At 48.8% G+C, this 23,443-nt stretch overlaps 1 protein-coding gene across 1 annotated transcript in view; it reads left to right on the top strand.

Moving 5' to 3' along the window:
- Positions 1-10,342: 10,342 nt before the first annotated feature.
- Positions 10,343-23,443, top strand: part of CCT6A (chaperonin containing TCP1 subunit 6A) — a 391,452-nt gene continuing 378,351 nt past the window's right edge. The window contains exon 1 of the mRNA XM_069614878.1: positions 10,343-10,594. Within this exon, the coding sequence (XP_069470979.1) occupies positions 10,458-10,594 (137 nt within the window). The 5' untranslated portion in view covers positions 10,343-10,457. The remainder of the gene's footprint in view (positions 10,595-23,443) is intronic.

Raw genomic sequence — 23,443 nt, 5'->3', positions numbered from 1 at the left:
GCAACTTTTCCATGTGTGAATTGGCTGCACTGGGTTTTCCATTTCAATCTGCTTTGTGAACTGTATGCTTTTGTGATACTTTGCCTTGTGATTGTTAGTGTTTATACATTCATACTAGTGTGAGAAATCATATTTGCCTCATAGATTTAACCACAAATATAATTAATTATTTATCAAAATCCGAGTGTCATTTCAGGCCTTGCAAAGGGTTTTCCCTCTTATTTTGTGGGGGAAGGTTGGATTTATCCCTGACTACCTGCTGCGTTTTTCTATCCACTCAGAATGTGATTAGTCGTGGGTTGAGGGAACATTGCAGGGGGAAACCTTAACTTGGGTGCTATCTATCCTAAATCAAAAAGTGCTCCTATTCAATTGTGCTTTGGATATGTTCATGTAGAAGGTTAACCAAGTGTAGTTCAGTAGTTTTTATTGTAATTATCACCCCATTGGTGATTGCTGTCCAATATTAAAATGTGTGTATTTGTAAAAGGGGGTTTGAGATGGGTCGGTATCAGCTCAATTTGAATTAAATGAAATTAAAGAAAAAGCATTTCTATTGAGCGCCACATCCCAGGATAAGACCAAGTGTCCTTCCGGTGTGTGACGCCTGATTGGAATCCTTAACAGCTATTTGCCTCCCCAAGTAAATAACAATCCAAACAGAAATGTCCACTTGTAAGGGATATGCTTTGCCATTAGTGCTCTAGTCACCGGACTCATAGCCTTTGTTTTCTGCAAAGTCGACAAGGCCAAATCTTGGAAAAGATGAATTTGAGTTCCATTGCTTGTTATAGTAGGCTGTGATCTTGCGCCCGTAGTATGTCCTCTTTCATTCTATATGACGAAAGGGCCACCAGCATGTCCCTTGGCCTTGTACCTGGACCTGATCTCCTGGGGCTCACTCTATGTATCCTATCTAACCTCACATCTTCAGGTGCCCTTTCGGTGAGAAGACTCCCAAAGCACTCCTGAATCGTGGTCTTCAAGTCTGCATCTCTTATATTATCTGTAAGACCTTTCACTCGAATATTTGCTCTCCAGGATCGGTTTTCCAAATCTTCTGTCTGTACTTCAAGATTATGCGTGGCCCTAGATAATTGTTCTAGCAGCTCGCTATTCTGGGTAACTACCTCTGTTGCTTTTGTTAAGCCACGTTCAGTAACGTCCACTCTAGCACCTATGTCATTAATCTCCTTCCTCACCTCTGTCAGGGTACTCTGGAAATCTTCTTTCATCCTTTCCAGTTGAACCTGAAAGGTGTTCACTGTCCTTTCCGCCATTCCTTTAAGGCATTCCTGGAGATCTTGTTTATTCAATGCCATTTTAGTTGTCTCAAATTCCTTTCCTCCCGTTTCCTGCTGTACCCCTTCGTCCACCGTGGGGCTTCCTTCAGTATGAGGTCGCCAAAAGCATTCCAGCTGGACTCCTTGTGTATTAGTGGGTGTTTCAGCCTTTGTAAGGATAGTTTTCCCTTTAGTACCTGGCATCTGGAAGAGTGTGCTTTCACCTCCCGTGGGGGTTGACCATGTATCCTTTGGGTCAGTTCTCAATGTCTCATCGGCACCTCGATGCCTCCGATTGGTTAGTATATTACTAAACACCTGAACACCTCTTTGATGATATAATGTCCTCAGCCTTCTTCCCCCTTCCAGTTTCTTAAGTCCCTTGACAAAGAGAGATATATTCCTAGTAAATCCCCAATATATTTATTATTGGAGAGAGATTCTTTATAGGTGTCAGCCACATGCCTCTTCAAACGCAGTTCAGCCTTCCTTATAAATATGGGAGTGGCAACCTCCCCTCCTTGCTCAGAGATTCCTAACCTCGTAACTGGTCCCCTTTTGTCTAAAGTGAGAACCGCCAGAAACCATGTCTTACCCCGGCTCTTTTATTCTCCCAAGGAGCTGTGTGCCTGCTCACTGCTTAGATGCGCCTTTCCAACCAGGTTCCATTTCCTAGGACCCCACTACTCGAGATTGCTCTCTGCAACCTGGTTCCCTTCTTCGAACACCAGTCCACTACGGGTGTGGCCCACTCAGCTTCCTCGCTCCTCCTCCTTCAGACACCTTTCCAGCTGCACCCGCCTCGACAATTTAGCCATCCCATCCCTCCACTACACTGCTGAGATCTAATCCACCGGATCAGGGGCCTTGCCTCTCACAGCCAAGCCCCAATGTTTGTTACCAAAATCCTCCTACTCTTTATTCCACATTGGGGTGCTGCTTGAGTTTCTTTCAGCACTCCTCCCACTCGTCCATTATTTTGGAGCCTGCATCAGGGTATTGTCCCTTTTTTTGTCAGCCCACAGACCCGCTTTAAATTGGCTTCAACGGATCTCAGGGAACACCTCTCTATACCCCGGTGGCCATCTTGGAATCCAAAAGCTGCAAGATTTTGAACTCTTGGGGAAGGGAACCCCTGTGCCTTATGAACCATTTGAACTGCCTTATGAACTATTTGAACTCTTGGGGAAGGGAACCCCTGTGTCTTACAAACTATTTTGAGCTTGGCAAAGGGAAAGCTGATTACAAGCCAGAAGCTGGAAGAAGCTCTGAACTTTTATTTGAACACTACTTATTTTGATGATGACATCCCTACACATTGTATACAGTTAGACATAAGGGCAAGTATACATTTTTGACACAGACAGACATTTGCTTTGGACTTTGTGACACAGACTATCCTTAGTTTTCTATAGGTAGAGAAATCCCACTTTAGCATAGGGCAAGTTAGGCATTATTCCATCCTGAATTTTTTGTTAATAAACGTTTGTGGTCCAAACTTGAACATGTTGTTTGTGTCTACTTTGTGATGCCATCACATGGGACAAAACAATTCCTAAGTGAACTTCCCCCTTAGCATACCTCTCAACTCAGATGCTTTTGGTAGGTGTCACTCTCCACTTAGGCAGCTCTCTCACCCGCCAAGCTCCCTACACGCCCATTGGAATCAATGGGGTTTCACCCGCCAAATGCAAAATCGGGTGTTTTCACCCGCCCACGGGCCATGAAAGGTTGAGAGCTAAGCCTTAGAGGCGCATGTGCATCTGAGTGAAGGACAGTGACAGAAACCTTACGAAATGATAGCTAAGGCTTGCAATGGGTGCATAGCTCAAATTACCATAATTTTGAGGGTGTAACAGTCACTCCCACCGTCACGTTCAGTAAAAATAAATGTAAGTTTCCTAATGGGGTCCCGATATCTCATAGTTCATATGTGAAAGGGCCTTGTGGAGTTAGCATCAGTAAAGAGAGGCTGTTTACATTTAATGTATAGTAATGCTGAGTCACAGTTTTGTCCGGCAACGGAAATATAATATGAAATTAATCAAAAGTGTGCCACCTACATTCTAGCCTTCTCTTCACCAAATGTGTTGTTTCGAGGGCCAGCCATCAAGCCCGCCCCCTTTGGGTGCTATGGGAGACAAGCACCACGAAGTCCCAGTGCCTCAGGGGGTTGCCGGGTAACACCCGGTCTTAGACGGGGGCAGGTCGCACTATGCCCAGCACATGTGGACCCTGGCCACCTTGCTGGCAAGAGGGCCCCATGGCAACATAGCCTGCTGGCCTGTGCTCACGGGGTGTGGGCCTGCGGGCCTAAATGAGATACAGACTCAGGCATTCTTCTTTGGGAGTCTGCAGCCGTTCTGCTGCACGTGCCTGCAGGGGCTCCTTTTATTAGCTTGGGCCATGACATAGTCACGGCCCATCTTAAAAGGGCAATACACATGGGAGGGACACATCACATTAAAAGGGCAACCACTTGGTAGGGTCATACACAACACTCCTCCCTTTCCCCCCCGAACTTTCCCCTTCCGCCTTCACCTGCACTTGCACAATCACAGTGTCACCAGGCCTAGTAAGATTATTGTCTCTGTCTTTCCTCTGTTCCCCCTCCCTTTTCTCACTGCGCCTTGAAACACTTGTGTATAGGTGAGTTATAAATGGCATATCATATCATATCATATCATAACAAACAGACAAATGTTGCTGAAAAATAAATGATTCCCTCTCTGTGGTGCTGCCCCTTTAAGGGCTTCGGCACGCGGCGGAGTGACGGTGCACTCCGCCGCATGCCTTTAAATAAAGGGGGCGTGCCCCAATGGTCATTGCGACCGGGGAGCCTGCACCGAGCTGACGTCTCTGTGTGAGTCTGTAGCGGGAGATGGGGGCTCACGGAACATCACGTGGGGTATGCACTGTGCACTGCCCCAAAACAGTGGCGACTAGGCCGGTAATACACCCGGGCCCAGCGGTGAACATAATTTGAATTTTTGTGTCGGAACGAGGGACAAAATCCATTCGTTCCATGGCACAGAGAGGGTGTATACCACGAGGCAGGTGGCCATTTTGTCTATGAGGCATGGGATGATCGCGGCGCTCCGGAGGGGCCCACGGATGCCATCCACGCCTACTTTTTGGATATTTGCATAGCGGGCAGCTATCTCTGTTCACACAAACCTTGAAATTTGGGATTTCTTCAATTTCAAGGTGATTTTCATCGAGTGAAGGTGAGGTGCTGGGGGGGATACATGCTGTTCCATGTGTAGGCCCTAGACCTACCTGGCTCAATTTTTGGACACTCCTTGCTGGATTTTGGGCTTATTTACATCATTGTGGCCAGCTACTCTGTGACTGTACTTCTGCTGCAGAGCCTACGCCATGATTGTGAACTGGTGTGGAAGTCTGAAGATCAAGAAGGCTTGCATTTGTGTGCCCCCAGTGTGTGCTGGTGTGGAAGCTGAAGATCAAGGTGCCCTAATCAGGCCAGTCTATCCGGGTGATTTGCGGCCCCTGTGTCATCCAAAAGGGGTGCTCATGTGCTTGACCCATGAGTGATCAAGCTAATCAGGACGGAGGACAACCGGCAGATAAGCAACAACCTCAAGGCCAGCTTCCACCTGCGCCTCCAGCCATGGCCCAAATGAGGTCCCCTGCGGCACTGCAACCTATCCCTGAATTCGATGTCTCTGGCCCTCCATCCAGCCTGGGGCCTAGGTGGAGGCGGTGGATTGATCGCCTCGACATGTATATTAGGGCCACACTGGAAACCAACAACAACAGCAAGTGGGCAACCCTATTGTACACCGAAGGGCCTGCAGTGCACAAAATCTTTGACTCCCTCCAGCCTGCAGATGCATGCTATGGCGCAGCAACGACAGCTCTCCACAACTATTTCCTTCCCCTGGCGAATGCAGACTATCAACGTTTTGTGATGCTCTCCACCCGCCAGAAGGAGGATGAGACACTGGACATATTCTATGGCCGTCTCAGGCGGCTGTCGGTGGCGTGTGCATGGGACAACCCTGACGACATGGTCAGGAACCAGCTCATACAAGGGTGTTCGTCAGAAAAGCTGCAGAGGCAGGTGCTGAGGGATCCTGGGATCACCTTGCCCCGCATCCTGGAGCTGGGTCGCTGCCAAGAGCTATCGGAGGTGTGTGCGTCCAGAATGGAAGAGGGCGCACGTCCCGTCAAGACGGAGGAGGTCTGTGCAGTGGGGCGTGGCAGCAGAGGTGCCAGGAGGCCGTCTGGCAACTTCTGCGACAGTGGCGGAAAGCCAGGGGAGGCATGCCTAAAGTGTGGGGATGACCTGCCTCACCCTGCGCAGTGTCCAGCGGCAGGAAGGACATGCGGTTGGTGCAGCCTGGCTGACCACTACGCCCGGTTATGCAAAGTGTCTCTGCCAGTGATGGTGCCCAGAGGTCCAGTGCGCTCTGCTTTCTTTCGACAGTCTCGCCCGCCCAATGGTGCCCAGGTCGATCAGGGTGAGGAAGGTGCACAACTGGATGTAGAAGAAGACTAGGAAGAAGAGAATTTTTTTTTTTGTATCGAGCGTGGAGGCCCTCAATTCCAATAGTAGATGGCAACCGCGGTGCATTGTGGTAGTTAATGAGGCTCCCATTCCTGTGCTGGTGGACACGGGGGCGTCCGTTAATGTGATGGCCAGAAAACATTATGTCGCCATGCAGTCCCCCCGAAGCTCACCGCCCCTAGAGCTCGTATCTTCACATTTGGGGGTTCTCAGCAAATTCCTCTGGATGGTGCCTTTGTAGCGGAGGTGGGGCATGGCGGTTCAAGAATTAAAGCACGCTTCTATGGGACACCTGTCAGCACCAACACACTGCTGAGCTGTGCTGCAGCGGAAGCCCTGGGGATAGTAAGCTTCACGTATTCGGTATATGTGGAGGACACTCAGACTTTACTGGATAAGTACGCTCAACTATTCCAAGGAATTGGATAGATGGCTGGTGACCCAGTGAGGCTGCACATTGACGAATCGGTGCAGCCCATTGCCCTCAAGCACCGCAGGGTGCGCTTCCACCTGAGGGAACTAGTGGACAAAGAACTAGACAACCTGGTCAACCTCAATATTATTGAGAAAGTCGACGGCCTGACACCGTGGGTGTCCCCTATATTGGTTGCCAGAAAACCCAAGCAGCCTGACTCGGTCAGAATCTGTGTAGATATGCGCCTCCCCAACAAGGCAATCCGGAGGGAGCGGCACCTAACACCGACCATAGATGATATCATCACTGAGTTGCAGGGGGCTTGTTTCTTTTCGAAACTAGATCTCAGGGCCGGGTACCACCAGGTTGTGTTACACCCTGAATCCAGGTACATCACAACGTTCACGACCCACCGAGGCCTGTACCGGTATAAGAGACTCTGTTTCGGGGTGTCCTCCGCGGCAGAGGTGTTTCAAAATATAATCAGTGGTGTCATGGCGGACCTCGACGGCGTGCTGAACATCAGCGATGATATTCTTGTGTTCGCAAAATCTGAAGTGGACCATCTACACAAGCTTGCCAAAACATCCGAACGGCTGCAGTCATTGGGTTTGACACTCCATCGGGAGAAATGTGAATTTCTGAAGTCAACCATTGAGTTCTTCGGCTTCATGTTTAAGGAGGGAGGAGTGTCTCCCGATCCCCGAAAAGTTAAGGACATCAAAGACGCACGCCCACCGGAAAATGTATCAGAAGTCCGGAGTTTCTTGGGCATGGTGACCTACTGTGGCCGTTTTATCAAGAACTTGGTGTCCAGGTCAGAGCCCCAACGGGCCCTCACCAAGAAAAAGACAGTGTGGCAGTGGGGACCAATTGTGCAAGCGGCCTTCGAGGACTTTAACACCGCCCTTAAGATGGATGATACAATGGTGTTCTTTGATCCCACCCTCCAGTCGGAGATAATTGCGGATGCCAGCCCGTTCAGCCTGGGGGCCGTGTTAACACAGATTGGTCCGGACTCCAGTGTCCGCCCGTTGGCGTATGCCAGCAAGGCACTGTCTGAGACGAAGCAGCGCTACTGCCAGATCGAGCGGGAGGCCCTGGCTGTTCTATGGGGGTGCAGGCACTTCCGGTTGTACGTTCTGGGTAGACCAGTGACAGTCGTGACAGACCACAAGCCTCTGCTCCCCATCCTGGCCGAGTCATCATCAAAACCACCGGCGAGAATCGAAAGATGGATGCTTGCGCTTCTTGAACATGGGGTCTTGCTGGTCTACCGGCCTGGCTCCAACAATGCGGCCGACTATCTGTCTCGCCATCCGAGGGAGACATTGATGGCGAGATGGACGCCTGTGCAGAGGAAGCTGACGACCATGTTCAACTGGTGGTGGAGGCGGCGACCCCGAATACATTACCACTGGAGGACCTGGAGGCTGCGGCAGCATAGGATGAATGCTTTCGCATCCTAAGAACGGCCATGCAACAAGGGTCCTGAAGGAGCGTGCTGGAATCGCTGGCAGGACGAACGCAAGAGGCAAAGGTGGCACTCGTGCAGCTGTGGAAAGTGAGGGAAGAACTGTTATTCTGGGCAACCAGACTCCTACTGACGGGTGACCAGATCGTGGTCCCTCAGGCCAAAGTCCAGGAGGTTATTGGTCTGGCCCACCAGGGTCATCAAGGGGCCGCCAAGATCAAGGCTCGCCTACGCCTCAAGGTATGGTTCCCAGAGCTGGAGCGACGAGTTGACGAGTATGTGGCCTTGTGTGTCTGGTGCGAGGCTGCTTCCCCTGCACAGAAGGAGCCCGCCGTCGAGGCCATGCCCCGAAGCACGTGTCCCTGGGAGGTGGTACATGCTGACTTTGGCTCCACCACACAAGGCACCCACTTCCTGGTGGTGGTGGATGAATATTCCAGGTACCGGGAAGTTGAATTTATCGAGTCATTGGCCTTTGAACTTGTGGTGGTAGCCATGGAAAAGGTCTTCGCAGCTCACGGACTCCTTAAAACCCTGTGTTCTGACAACGGGGCACCCTTCCAAGGCGAGCGATTTGCAGCACTGATGGACGACTATGGGGTCCAACACCGGAAAATCACCCTGCTCTGGAGAGGCGGAGAGACTAATGCGCACCTTAAACAAAATATTCTGCATAGCGCAGGGGCAAGGGCGATGCCTGGAAAGGGCGCTATACCAATTCCTGCCCGTATACCGGACCACTCCACACACCTCCACGGGAGCGGCCCCGGCGGAAGTACTATTCAAGCGGTGCCCGAGGGGGCTGCTGCCTGAGGTCAGAGAAAAAGAACCAGGGATCATCGACAACTAGCAAGTGAAGCAAGACCGCCAGCTAAGGACCGAGCAAGAGAACATGAGGAGAGGCCTCAGGCCTCAGCACCTCGTGCCGGGGATGAGGTGCTAATTCGAAACACACACCCACATTGGAAGCTATCCCTGACCTACGAACTGGAGCCGCTGGATGTGGTTGCAGTGAAGGGGTCCATGGTGACAGCCTCGGACGGCCGGGCATCAGTCATGAGGGATGTGAGCTTCTTTAAAAGACTGGGGGAACCCAGGCCAGATGCCCCTCAGGACCAAGACATTGTGGACGTACCCAACGAGGGTGGGGGTGCTGGACCCCTCCCTCGATCGCCAGTCAGCGTGCCGGCTGCCGGTGGAACTCCCCTACCGGAGGTGAGCAGGAGGTACCCCCTGAGGACATGGTGAGGGAAACCTGTTTGTCTCAGTGACTATGTTTTGGAACAATAACTTCGAGAGACTCCAGTGGGGTACGCCAGTCATAGGGCATAGCTCTCAACTCACACGCTTTCGGCGGGTGACACCGACCTTATAAATAGCTGACTTACCCGCCAAGCCTCCTGCATGCCCATTTGTTTCAATGGGTCTCTCACCTGCCAAAAATAAAATTGAGTTGTTTTACCCACCTTTGCGACACTAATGGTTGACAGCTATGCATAGGGGCCCCGGGGCGGCTGTGATTAATGGGGTTGAAGGGTACTGTATGTGGGGTTTGACGTTAGTAAGTAAGTTAACATGTGTTTTCAGTGTGATAGTTATATTGTTTATGCTTTGTCCTCATGGAAACGGAGGAGTGTGGTGCTGTCCCTTTAAGGGCTTTGGCACGCAGCAGAGTGACGTTTCACTCCGCCACGTGCCTTTAAATAAAGGGGGCGTGCCCGATGATCATTGCGGCCGTGGTGCTGAACCGAGCTGACATCTCTGTGTGAGTCTGTAGCGGAGGCTGGGGGCTCACAGAACATCACGTGGGGTATGCACTGCCCCACAACACACCCCTGTTACAGAACGGCAAATACAGATGCCACTTGGGAATTGTACATACATGCCAACATTCCGAAGCAGCTGAGAGGGAGATTTCTACAGCGAAATCGGGAGACAACAATTTCGCCATAGAAATACACTGGGGAAATAATTATTTTAGGCCGGAGAACGTGAAAAATAGCAGTATTTTTCACTAGAAAATCGGGAGTCTCCAGCCTAAATCGGGAGGATTGGCATGTATGATTGTAGGGTAGACAACTAGTAGGATAGGCCACTGATACACACCTGGGGCCTCAGGCAGTTGCACACATAAAACACATATCAACACACTCTACATATGATCAGCAGATTACAGTCATGGTTGGTGAACCGCCAGTGGAATGTTGGCAGCTCTACCACCTCTCACAAACCCTTTATTAACCTGGGGTTAGTGGTACTTCCACCACTGAATGAGCCATGGCTTGCTGCTGGCATCATTTAAAATAGGCCTACAGCCTAAGGGAGCACAGTTTCACATCCATTTAACTGGGACCACTTTAAAGCACTTATTTACATGCATTTAGGAAGAGCCGTTTAGTAGCAATAGCCTTATCGAGTAAATGTATCCTAGATTAGTAGTGTATGTACTATTTGCCACACCCTTCACCAGTCTAACTATCGAACTTTATGACTACACCCAACATGGCAGACAGTTTTGGTAGCAGTCTAGTGTTGAAAGTAGCAGTTCACTGCTGAAAGCGGCTTTGCTAGCTGGTAACGTCACAATGCCGGTACGCCACAAGGCCTTGATTAACCAATCAGGAGACGCGCAGCACGTTATACTGTTCTCGAAAGAGCGAACTAGTCCTTCCCTTTTCTTTTCTTGGCAGCAAGGTGGAGGCTGTACGTTGCAGCCGCTTCACGTAACAGCCCTTTTATAACTATAGTGAAGCCATGTCCGCTGTCAAAGCTCTCAATCCCAAGGCCGAAGTGGCCCGGGCGCAAGCAGCGTTGGCTGTGAACATAAGCGCTGCTCGGGGACTGCAAGATGTCCTGCGGACCAACCTCGGCCCGAAGGGAACCATGAAGATGTGAGTGCGGATTGACGATCGGGTTGGGTTAAGCGAATGTGCTGCGGTCCTTATTTAGCTCCTTTATGTTAACCACGTGGTGGAGTAGTAACTGACTTGCCTCCGAATGCTCGAACTGGGTAGCGTTCCGTTAAATAGAAATATCCGTGAAGTACGGAAACTGTTCGAAGTGATTTAGGCAGGGAAGGGATCGCAAAGTAACCGCAGGGATCAGCGCGACGCCCTGTGTTGGCAATAGATTCTGCAGTGTTCACTCTATAGTGTAGGCTGAGCACGTTGGGATGGTTGTGGCAAGATAACTGCTTTTGAGATTAAATGGCTGACCGATCGCTGGGACCAATTGACAGCTTTGTGAAGGTGAACGCTCTATTGGTACAATAGACCATGGGTAGTCTAACGGTGACGGATTTTGTCTGGATAGCACGTTTTGGTTGTAGCATAAGCGCAGGGCTGTAGGACATGGCGCTGCTGAAAAAAGCTCGAAGCTATAAGAAATTCAACGCACTGGTAAGTTGAGACAATTCCTGGTGTAAGAACCCACACGTGAACCGGGATGCTGTATTTAAAGAAAGCCTATTACCGTGATTTGTGGTACGGTGTCGGGAAGAGGACTCTTTTTCTACCCGAGGGCATACAGGATTGCAAGTACTGGACTAGTGGCCGGTATCCATGGAGACGAGTCTATGGCCGTGTACCATGAAAACGGCCGAGGCCATTGCGGCTGTGTCGAGCCGGGTGACCGTTTTGTCAGTAACTAGGGCGCGAAGTGTAAAAACAAGTGACTACGCCCTTGCTCCACATTCTTCTCACCTCACCCCCAATTCAAACCCCATAATTGAGTCCTTCCTTGTCTCTACACCCGTTTTTACAAAGTCACTATCAAGATTCACTAAAACACAAAGGAAAAAAATGCATGTAAGCGACTGCCATTCATTTTTCACGGACCCCCGCTCCACCCTACAGCATGCCTCTTGCACCTCTTAAGGGACATGGTCAGGACAGTAGGAGCAAGCATACGCCACCCATTACCTGTACAGACACTGTCTGCAGCAGTTTTAGCTTAATTGCTAAAGACTAACGGATCGCTGCTCGGGTGAGCTTTGCACTAGCTCTCCTGTCTACGTGCAAACCATCTACGTGCAAAGGTGACACTTGTCCACCTAGCATCATTAAATAATGCGTGGATTCCTTGCCCCCCCCCTCATCACTGCATTCATTAATGCCTCTTTCACGTCAGGTACTGTCCCATCCAGTCTTAAGCTTGGGTCTGCCCCTTTCTTAAAAAGTCATCCCTTGATCCCTCTTCTCTCCCTCCCGCCCCCCCAAAACAAGTACAGACCCTTTACCACTGCCTCTTTCCTGCTTAAGATCCTAGATAAAGCCGCCTATGGCACCAAACAGCCCTCTTAGTTTTTTTTTAGGTCTAAGATAATGGACAAAGGTAAACCAGCCCTCCTACTACTATTGGACCGATCAGCCACGTTCGACCTCGTCGATCACAACACTCTCATCCCACCTGAACAATCAGCCCACTTCTCTAAACAGGCCTCTTGGTGGATAACCTCCTTCCTAGAAGGTAGAGCTATGAAAGTCTTTCTCAGATTCTGCCAATGCTGCTCATTTGCAAACCATTAACAACCCTAAGAGTACGACCACAGCTATGGGTAGCATCTAACCAAGGGACGCTCCTAATAGTCCTAATAATCCTGCAATCCAGGAACAGTCATTGGTTTGAGTATTTTAAATGGGAGTGATGGCAGGGATATTGCTTGTGTAATTTGGTTTAGCAGTACAGTCTTTTCACGACTACAAAGCTTTTCCCTTGTGAGGCTAGCACAATGCCCTTTCATACGGTTCTGGAATAGCACCTCTTCTGAAACATGGGGATTACATGGCAACTTTAGCTATGAAAGATGCATACTTTAATATTTCAATGTTGCCTGTGCACAGGAAATTCCTATGGTTCAAAGTAGCAGATGCTCACTACCAATTCATGGTGCTTCCGTTCAGCATACACTCGCACATAACAATATGCTCCCTCTTTCCTCTAAACAAACAATAGAATGCAGCTGTACACCTCGAATTTCGGACTAGCTGCGCACCTACCGACACACCTCCATGAACACAGATTTTAGGGTACTGCTATACCCCACGACGAAAATCGGCCTAACTGCACACAATCTCATACAGAAGCTGCGCCACTACAAGAATGCAGACTCCTGAGGTCCATGGCCTTGCTGTACACATTCTGATCCCCCCCCCCCTCAAACACTGCACCACGCCTAGCATTAGAAAGCAGCTACACACCGTAAACCGCACTGGCTGCACATATACGGAGTGCACACAAGCACTATTTACAACCGTACTCCCCTGACCTGGACTACAGTCCCAGAGGGCATTCAACCCACAGCGCTTTGAATCATACCAACGGTATATAAGGCACTGTACAAATGCACAGTAACAACCATAGTTTGGATGGCCAGCTGTTGGTGGGATAGTGGTGGTATTGGCCATGTCCTCAACCAACCGGGACAATTGACTCTCGATTCCTGGTTTTTTTTTTTTTGCCCCATGGGCTGGTATCTGATACCCAACCCCTGCGACAGACTCCTAGTTCGTGTTACTCTTGGAACGAGGTAGAGCAGGGAGTGGGGTTGTGACGTATGGCATGCAGGATGTATCCCAACAGCTCCTTCCCCCAGTTGATTGGCAACCAAGGAAACGCCTTATCCCAGCAGATGAAGTAAGTTCCGGACTAAGTTGAGTACCCGGTTTGGGTGTATGAGAATCTGGGGTCAAAGGCAAACTTGACATTCAATGCTATGCTAGAGTTGGTAGCCATGTAATATCGACATTTGCTAGCTCCCATATACACCAATCCTTGATTGGTGTAGCATAGGAGTCCCATCTGCTGCAGAGGACAAGTGAAGCTTGGCCGGTTTGACCTCTATCTGTTCTGGGGTGGGGAACTTTGTGGATCTAGTAAACCCTATGTGACTGGGTGTCCTGATCGGGCCTGGGGCCTATGGATTGGGTCGTTAACTTAAAATGTAGACGCAGGTCTCCTCACTGGAAAGGAATGGGTACAATGGGAAACTTGGACAATAGATTGTGTGGCAGGTCGGCACACCCAGCAATTGGTCAGGTTGAAAATTCGGGTGCACTGCCAAAGAGGTGCAAATGGGTGTTCATGCCATGAGTCCAGGGATGCGCAGCGGGCCTCATTCTCATGCCATTTGGTGTGAAGAGTCAGACACAATTACACAAGAACATTCTTCTTTCTATCACTACAATGACAGACCTCTACCCAGACATGATGCCCTTGGCGAGGCTTCCATTGGACTCTTCTGGTTCTGAGGCTCTAGACTTCCCAGGATGACAGTTTGAGTTATCTGGACAGTGTTCACCTCAGTTGATCAGACCCGGCAGATGTAGGGTGCAGGCAGAAAAGCTTTGGTATGACCAGTCCTTTCACGTAGGGCAATGGATGTAGTGAGGTAGTCATCTGAGAGAAGCAGAGTTCCAGGCTCCTACTGGTACATGCACTACAAAATCCGCAAGTACCAGAGCTAGAGGAATGGGGGTCATGATCACGAAGGGGGAAAGAAAAATGATAGCAGCAGGGGCAAAAACCTCACATTCCAGTGACATGGCAGCGACTGCAGTTGCCATCATTGCTGGTGAGCTAAATCCAGAGGTGAGTAATTTGACCAGGCACCAGTTTGTTCAAAACTTTGGTACCTCTGGCTGTTGTGCAATTCAGGGTGTTACTCAGTAGATGTTGTGGCAGGCGAACCTCAATCGGAGTAGTTCTCTCTGGTGCTGTGACATCCTACTGAAGGAGCTTTAGTTTTAACTTCTGCAAGGCTCTCGCAGTGGTTAACAGTCTTAGCAGTCGCATGTTTTGTCTTGGCACGTGAACGTATTGGCTGAATTGGTCAGTCCCTCGCTATCCGGTACAGTTCGGTCTGCTACAAAAACACTGGGTGATAGGCACAGGGCTGGAGGTGTCCAACAGTGGTGTTGGTGGTCTTGTCTGCTCCGGAGCATGTCTGAGGAAGTTCAGTGGTGATGTCATTGGTTGGTGTTGGGGCCTTGCAGTGCAATGCATGGATCCAAGCTGAATTCCGTCACACTTACAGTAAAGTTCATAGAGCGAATAACTTCAAATATGCCGCACCACTTCGGCTGAAGCAATGACCTTGGCTGATGGATCTTCACCAGGACCCAGTGTTTTGGCTTTGGAGGATCTCTTGGTCCCAATTCTGGTACAGACAGGGCCTCAATGACCTGTGCATGGAGAGATTGAACAGTTTTAATCAATGTGAGACAGTACTGGATCAATGTCTCCTAGATTTAAACTTTAGTCTCAGGGTCACTGCAGGTCAAACAGTTGCCATTCTCATTAGGCGTCCTGTGAGGATTTCATGAGCGGACAAGCTTTTTACACTGTGGGTTGTTTCTCATAGCTAACAAAAAGAGGGAGGGAATGAGGCCACTTCAGCCTGTGTTTTTTTTTTTTTTTTACACTCAAGACCGTCTTGACTTAGGTCACGGTTGTAGTGTTAGGGTGGTAAGCACAACGGAACTGTTATACTATTCTTAGAGCCTTACAGACTTCCCTGACGAGTGAAGTGGGTACCTCTGTCACAATCTATAGAGGGCAGTGCAAACTGAGTGTAAAGTCGGCAAGCAGTTATTTGGCTAGTGATTGCATCTCCCTTTCTACATGGCAAAGCTTCAGTCTACCACGTCCAGACAGTAAAGATAAGTTGGGCAGGTGGGGAGCAGTATGAAGTCTACCTGCCTGTACAAAAACTGCCTTCCGGTACAGAATCTGCAGATGGCTTCGTAGGCACTGCTCTCCCAATATTCTACGATAAACATGTTATACAGTTCTCGCAGTAGCCTTGGACCAGGGTGGCTAAAACAGGGGCTATCCATGCTCTCTGGAGTAATGTCGTCATTGCTTTTCTTTACCTGAAAGGGCAGTGCCATGGGCTTTACAGCCCAAGAAAAGGGAGTAGCACCTTGGTTGCCACCCGGTGGGCGTCTAGGGAACACCACAGGGAGTCTACTCCCAGGCTATACTTGCGCACAGTACAGGTCACCACCTCAGTCTCTAGACCTCTTGGAAGATCGCCAGACTGGCAAGGCACTGGATGGGTGACAGTGTTACTGCAACACAAACAAGACCTTGATTGGGAGCCAGGGGCCCTTTTAGGGCTCGCTAAATGAGCCGCACCGTCGGCTGAAGCATTTCCTAGGGCAGTAAAGGACTGGGAGGTTGTGACCTTGGGCACTTCACTAGAACTATGGCTGCAGGGAGTAGCAACACATCTGCCACACATTTCCCATTTTGGATTGGGGTGCCAGTAGTTGGTATCCAAGTTGTTTTTAGAGGACACAAGTTATGGGCCTACCTGGAGTTGGTGTACATTGTTACTGATTGTTCCCGAACCAAGGCTCGTGTGAGAACAAGCTTGGATACTTGTGAAGACTTGGCTGTGGGTTATCTGTAAGCTTCTAGGACTGAGTTAGGTGTAAACAGATACCAGTTCTCTGGGACCTAGATACAAGACCCATCCATGAAGATAATGAGCTCTGGATTCAACAGGGGCACACCAACCAAATCAATGTGAAGGGACAAGTGTTTTTACAACCACCTGAGTCGTGGCTGCCCATCTTCAGGAGTCAATGATGCAGGGTTAAGGACACAGGGCAGTGAAAATTGGCAGCAGGAATGAGCAGCTTCTCATACCTTGAGTTGGGATACATGCTGGGTTTTACAACAATGGCAGGACGACATAGGGGACAGAAATGGTGACGGAATGCCTTTGGACCAGGGAGTTGGTGTTCTCCCTCAATGGGGCCGCAGTGGCAATAGCCCGCAGACATGCTGGAATTCCCGCCTCCACTGGGTCTAGGGCTATGCTGTGACAGGATACGTGTCAGTGTTGATCACTGTATATATAACTTGGGCAACACACCTTGAGCAAACCCATTGCGCGCATTTCAAAATGAGACCAAGGCTTGCTATGATCCGGCAAACCTAAAGCCAGAGCATTGGAGCGCTGGCTTGATGGTAACAAATGCATCTTCTGATTCCTGGGACCATGGCAGAGGTTTGTGTCTCATGTGTGGGGTTCTGAAGGGGTTTCACAATGGCTAACAATCCTGATGAACCCTCTTGTCTGCTTCTTGGTCCGGGATTTAGGAACTTTCTGGATCGTGGAAATTCGATCCTGGGATAAATCTTTCCCCCAGCTGAAATGGCATGGGCCAGGTATCTCTCACACAGGGCAGATGTACCTGTGACTTGTCCTTAGATGCCTTGATTTTAATTTATTTTTTGGCGCTTTCAACAGAACCAGTGTATCTTACTCACATGCTTGCAAGGAGTAGGCTATGAGCAGATTGTTGTCTAAATACTGTGCTATTGTCAACCCTCCTGGGAACTGCACTAAATCCAGATCTTTTAAAAATGAGGGAGACCAATGTGGGGCTCGCCACGCACCCCATTGGGAGACAAATGTTTACTTATTTTACGGGTGAACGTGAAGAGGTATAGACTGTGTATAGGTATAGAGATGACATGTCATTTATAACGTGCCTATACACAAGTGTTTCAAGAGTACAAGAACACAATAAGACGGTGAAATCTTTGGCAGTGTAGGGACTTACAGCGCACTGGTCATGAATGAAACCATACACCACTTTCCCTGGCTGCTTTGTAGGCAGTATCGGAGTATTACAGGGGCTTCAGATAAACACGATATTACCTTGTTGGTGAAGGGATTCTATCACAGGGCAGATGCCTTCTTCTGCCTGAGGCGTGGGGGGCTGTACATGGCATGGGTTTTGCAGGATTCAGTGGGTACTTAAGTGGTTCAGCATTTACCATGAACCCATTATTTGCATGGGTTGAGCATTAACGAGGCAGGACCTGGTCCAACAGCCCCTGCCGTGGACAGGGGAGTGTAGGTCTGGTCTTCAGGGTGCGAGGGGGCTACTTCTTGCAACAATCGACTCATGCTCTGAGTGGAGATATTCAGATACACACCATCAGGGGAACATCGAATCGTGTAACTCGGTTTACACAAATTAATCCAAAACAATTCACAGGAGAACAGGGGCTTAGTAAAAATGCATGTTGCTTGGAAATGGAGCCTATTGTGACCATCAGAAGGGTGGACACTGTGTGAGGTATCGGTGTTCCTCCTATGCCAACAGCATCTACGATCTCCTCTGAGTGGGGTGTTTGGGAAAGCTCACCCGCTCTTAAAGTGGAGCACGATGTCCCTGTATTTACTAAACTGGAAATCATTTGGCCAGCTTCATTGCATTCAACTTAAGGGGCAGCAGGATAAATCGACGTAAAGTGGTGCAACAAGCTCTGGGACCCCATAGCAATTCTCTACATTTGCCATAAGTAATGACTGCGAAGGTGGACCTCGTGCTGCCCCTCCTGCAGCAGTCCTCTGCCCTGACCATTTTTGGAGGCCATTCTGGGTACTTTGCTTTACAGGGCCCCCATGTCCTCGGAGCCCCCCCTTTCCTTGAGGGGTTTAAGCCCTGTATTTGTAGTGCCATAAGCTTGGCTTGTTTCCTTTTTGTCTCAATGTGCTGCCAGTAAAACCTCAACCAACCCTTTTCCGTCCCATCCTACCATTACAGCTGTAATGCTTTTGCTACCTTGAGATGCAACCCCCCCATAACAAGCTATGCCAATACAGCCTGTGGTGCTGTAAGCGCGGCATCTACAATCCCCGAATGTCAAGACATGCTTTAGACGTTCTAGGTACTCCGCTGGGTGTTTCCCTTACCCTGTTTGTGCACATTATTTTAGCCCAATCAATTTTTCAAGGACACATTTCAAGAACAGTTTGTAGCAGTATCAGTTAAACTTTTTAAATCTCTAGTTGCAGCTGATACTTCAGTTGGCCAATTTGTGAGCACTTTAAGTAAAGCAAATGTGTCCAGGGGCAACGCTGCTCGCAATAACTGTTAAATCGAAGGAAGTGGGGTGATGGCAGTCTACAACTTGGAGCTCTTCCTGGATTTGACTGCATCTTCTCATATTTTGGACTCTTTAGAACATGTTGAAGAAATCAGTGGTGTTCATGGGGCATGTACTGTGACTAGGGTGTTGACCACTCCCATGAGTTGTTGGAATACACCAGTACTGGAATTTGTCTAGTTCGGGCAACCTTGAAGTGCCAGGGGATGGTGAAACCAATTTAAACTCGCAAGTTGGGGGTAAGCTGGTCATCCCTGTGTAGATTGGTGTTAGGTAGGTGGTTGAGGGGAATCTGGGCTGTGTGCTTGCTAGTTGGCTTGTTTTTGGGGTTTTCTTTCAACAAGGGCTCCTCCTGGAGGACTGGCTATAGCTTAGCTTTGTGGGTTGGGACCTGCAGATTTGTGCACCTCACTTTTCATGGATTTTACTTGCTCCTGGACCTTTATTGAATGTCTTTTAGTGCGCAGGTTTTAGTGGCTTCAGTTTAACAATCGAGGTAGTTGTCTCACTGGCGTTTGTGTACACGTGCACCATTTTTCTCTAATGCAGTTTGTAAATGTCTGTCTAGAGCACATTTCTCTAGGTGACTCAGTCTTTGTATATTTGAGCCATTACAGGTACTAGCCTGCTTTTGGCGAGTAATGAGCAAACGTGAAGTGTGTTGAACTCCCTTTATGAGGAAGCAGCACTTGTCTATATTGTCCTTGAATTCTGGATCCTGGTCTGTTCGTAACACCATCTGCACAAGGATGCTATTGAGGGCTGTGGCTGGCAATGTGGGTATGGCTCATAACCTCAACCGCTTTGCCATGTGTGTTTGGTGGCTCGGACATCGCCTGACTCCTCGTCCCTGATCCTCCCCCGTACAGACATTTCAGACACCTGCGGATGTGATTCAGATTTTCTGCAGCATATGTCCTCCATTATTGTACCCAGAAAGCATTTTTTTTTTATTGTTCAAGAGATGTGGATAGGTAAGGGTGAAAGACGAGACGCATAATGTGTGGGAATAATATCTTGAAATATATAAAGCAGGGTTGCAACTTGCATTGCTCATTGCCTTCAAGTAACCAGGTCTGGGTTGAGACAAGACAATCACAGGGTTCTCATCCAAAATATTTCTTCGCACACATAGAACACATTCCTTGTCCCTATTTGGTCCCACGCTACTCTAACCTGCTTTGCGGTCTTGTATCTTAACGTCAGTAAGGAGCATGGATGCGCTGCTTTTAAACTGCGGTGGTGGTCAACCACGTTACTCTTTTTCTTCTGATAGTTTTGTTAGGCCGGGTACTTTACCTACTTCAGACAGATTCTGAGCTTTAAATCCAAACTACAGATCTTTGTCACCAGTTTCAGACAACATGATACATGACATCACAATGCATTGATGCTGTTGTGTTCACCAATTTCTTATTTTGTTTTGATTGGCTCTTGCTTCTGTGTTTGCTCTGGCCAGCTCCTCACTCTGACAAAATGTTGCTTTTTTGGATTTATGGGAAGTGCGCCTGACGGCACATGTCTGGCCGCTGAGCAGCGGGACTCCGTCAGATTGCGGTGGTAAATTACCACTCAAGATTCTGGTGGTTTGACAAACCTTTTATTGTTAAAGCAGTGAGCAGACCTATAACCAACGGCAATACAAGGCTTCAGTGCAAGTGAAAATGATCATGCCTAATTACTTTTTCCTCCACAAAGGTTTAGCCTGTGTACAACGACTTGCCCAAAATTCTTGCTAATAACCAGACTGGCTGGGCAGATTCTGGTTACCTGTTCCCTCAAAGCTTCTCTCCCGGGGAAGGGCGGTACATTGGTCCTCAAACTAGACATTGTGAAAATGTGACAGGTGGAAGTTAAAAAAAGAAATAAATAAGAAAAAGCATATTGATTGAACACCCATTGCACGAAAACAGCTGAACAAATTAATACCAAATGAACAACTTGGGCACAAATGTCACAATGTGCCTTTTGGTGGTTAGGGGTAAAATCGCCTAGTAGTTTTGAAAAGAGTTGGATAATGGGGTGCCCTGTGCTCTTGGAAATGTGATCTCCCATGGTGCTTAGCAATAGACGCTTTTCAGAAATGAAAGCGGGCCTCGTTAGTTTGAGCATTTTCGGCACCCCCCCATCAGAATGAAGTGCTCCATGTACATGTGGAGGAAGAAAAGGAGTGCTTTTATATTGAACTACGGGTGGGGAGGGGGAAGAGGACCACATGTGCAGTGGGCGAGTTTGGGGTGGGCTTGTAAGCACATTTGTGGGAGAAAATATTCCAGCTTATTGGGGGTAATGCTGCAGAAATCTTGCAAGATTACCCCAGGAACAATACTTGGCATGCTCGGAAATGAAGGCTCTTTGCACAACAGAGTGAAATGGGGGTAATGGCTGAGAGTTGGGGCGGTTGAACACAAAGGAGTGGGGAGAGGGTGGACCAGGAGGAGTGGACACATGCAAGAGGGACAGGAAAGACTTAATTGTCAAGGGTTTTTCGGTTGCAGTGGGAATCAGCAAGTTGTCACAGGGATGAACATACTTAACACAGGAATAAAAATGGGGGGGCTGGGGGAACTTAATACTTGGACTTGGCGATTAACCCTGCACGTTCTCTCCTAACCTTTGCCTTAGTGCTCCTTCACTACCTTGATAGTTTGCCTAAAGCAATGTATCAATTGCCCTGCTCATCAACTAGGTTTGCCCCTCACCTCTACCACAAGGCTTGTTGAAAATCCATCTTAAGTAGTTTGTCTTTGGTGCTGACTAGTGGTTGGTGTTTGTAACTATTTTCCTTCTGTCTCCCTTCCAGAAACACTGTTTGTTTTTTTTGTTTTTTATGGTCGTTGGAACTGGTTGCATGCTTTTTGAATTTGGGGGCTTTCAGTTACATTATTAGTGTTTTTACACATTCCTTCCATAGCACCCTCTTTTGATGTTCCCTAGGTAGTTCGGCCCCACACATGCCTTCTTCCCCAGCAGGATCCCAGCTCCCTCGTTCCTATTCTAGCATTGTCTTCTCTACCCGATGTGCTTCGGGTCTTGGATGTGTATCCACAAATTCTCTCTGCTTCTGTGCAGTCCTGATGTTGTTCGTTCCATCACATATGAATTCATAGCATCGGCACACCTTCACCATCTTTCCCCCTCGATCTCTGGCCGGCCTCCCCTGGCCGCCCTCCTACCCCCACCTGCGAGGCTAAAGACCTTGGGGTTTTCTGCCTCCACCCTTTCCTTCTCTGCCCACATCTCTGAGGTCTCTAAAAAGTCACATTTCCGACTGCACCTCCTCAGAGGTACACTCTGCCTTTCCTCACCTTCCCCTAGAAGCTCATGGTTCTCTCTAGCTTGAACTATTGTAACAGCCTCTTTCTAAATCTACCTGCCTCTACTCTCCGAAACTAATCCAGAACAGGACTGCAAGACTTGTCCTTGGCCTCAAGCCCTGGGGTCGTATCTCTCCAGCTCTGAAATCTCTCCACTGGCTCCCAGTGGATGCAAGGATTAAATTCAAAACCCTCTGCATTGTCCACAAGGCTTTCTGGGGCCTGGGTCCAAAACACCTTCAGCTATCCCTCCATAAATAAATACCTCCCCTCTCGAGCTCTTCGCTCCTCTACCTCCAATTCCCTCAGGGTCAGTCGTTTTTCAAAGAAACAAGCTTGGGGTAGATCTGTCTTTGGCTGGGGCCTCCCTCTAGAACAGCGTCCCTGCCACTCTAAAACTTGAAGAGAACCATCTCCGGTTCCGGAAGCACCTCAAGACCTTCCTCTTTTCTTCTGCCTTAGCTCCCCCTCTCCCCTGCTGATCTGTTCTCTTGGCACTGTGCACCTGGCCACCCTCTGTCCTTCGGGCCCAGGTACCTGCTCACCCTGCCACCCTCCCGCACTGCCTCCGGGCCACCCCTTGCACTGGGGTCTGTATCTGTACCCATACAGCCCCCCCCCTTTCTTCCTGCACTTATCAGACCTACCCTGTCTGCCTTAAACCTAGCACTTGCAAATTGCTGGCTGCATTACCACTGTTTGTTGCCTTTATTATTGCTGTTGCCTTTATTATTGCTATTGCCTTTATTATTGCTATTGCCTTTATTATTGCTATTGCCTTTATTATTGCTATTGCCTTTATTATTGCTATTGCCTTTATTATTGCTATTGCCTTTATTATTGCTATTGCCTTTATTATTGCTATTGCCTTTATTATTGCTATTGCCTTTATTATTGCTATTGCCTTTATTATTGTTATTGCCTTTATTTATGTTTCTCCTCTGCTTTGCACTTTCCACTTCTCTCCCCCCTTCCATGCACTCCCCTCCCCCCCCCTCTCTCCCATGCACTTGCGCGTTCTCAATGTCACTGGGCCTAGTAAGATGGCTGTTTTGTTCTCCCTTGCTTTGTCGTGCTCTATAGCAACATTAACTCATTCCTGAGGTATGGGCACTTTTCCATTTCGTGACCAGGCATGCCCTTGCTGATAATAGACCAGTGGCCATCTGAAGCAGTCTAACAAGGTATCCCTCGAGCCTCTCCAGGCTAAATAGAAATGTCGGGGGGGGTAGTGGGGATTTGACCCAGTGAATCCCATCCACTTCTTTAATCCACCCCAGGACTTAATCCTCAAAAAAACTGCACCTTCGGGCCCCCACCACATGTGCCATATCGCTCTGCAGTCTCGCCAACAACTAGGACGGACAGTCTGATACATCTTGGAAAGTCTGGCTGCGTCATATTGTCTCCTGTGTATGTGTAGAAGCTTGATGGCATATAGTTTATATTGACATAAGATAGTCTCTCTCCCTAAGCCCCCACCCCAATATCCCTTGTGTCATTGATTCCCAG

The sequence above is a fragment of the Ambystoma mexicanum genome, chromosome 9 (assembly GCF_040938575.1).
Source record: "Ambystoma mexicanum isolate Mex_15411 chromosome 9, UKY_AmexF1_1, whole genome shotgun sequence".
Lineage (NCBI taxonomy): Eukaryota > Metazoa > Chordata > Amphibia > Caudata > Ambystomatidae > Ambystoma > Ambystoma mexicanum.
The sequence above is the reverse complement of the archived record's forward strand: the minus strand, read 5'-3'. Positions and strand labels throughout refer to the sequence as shown.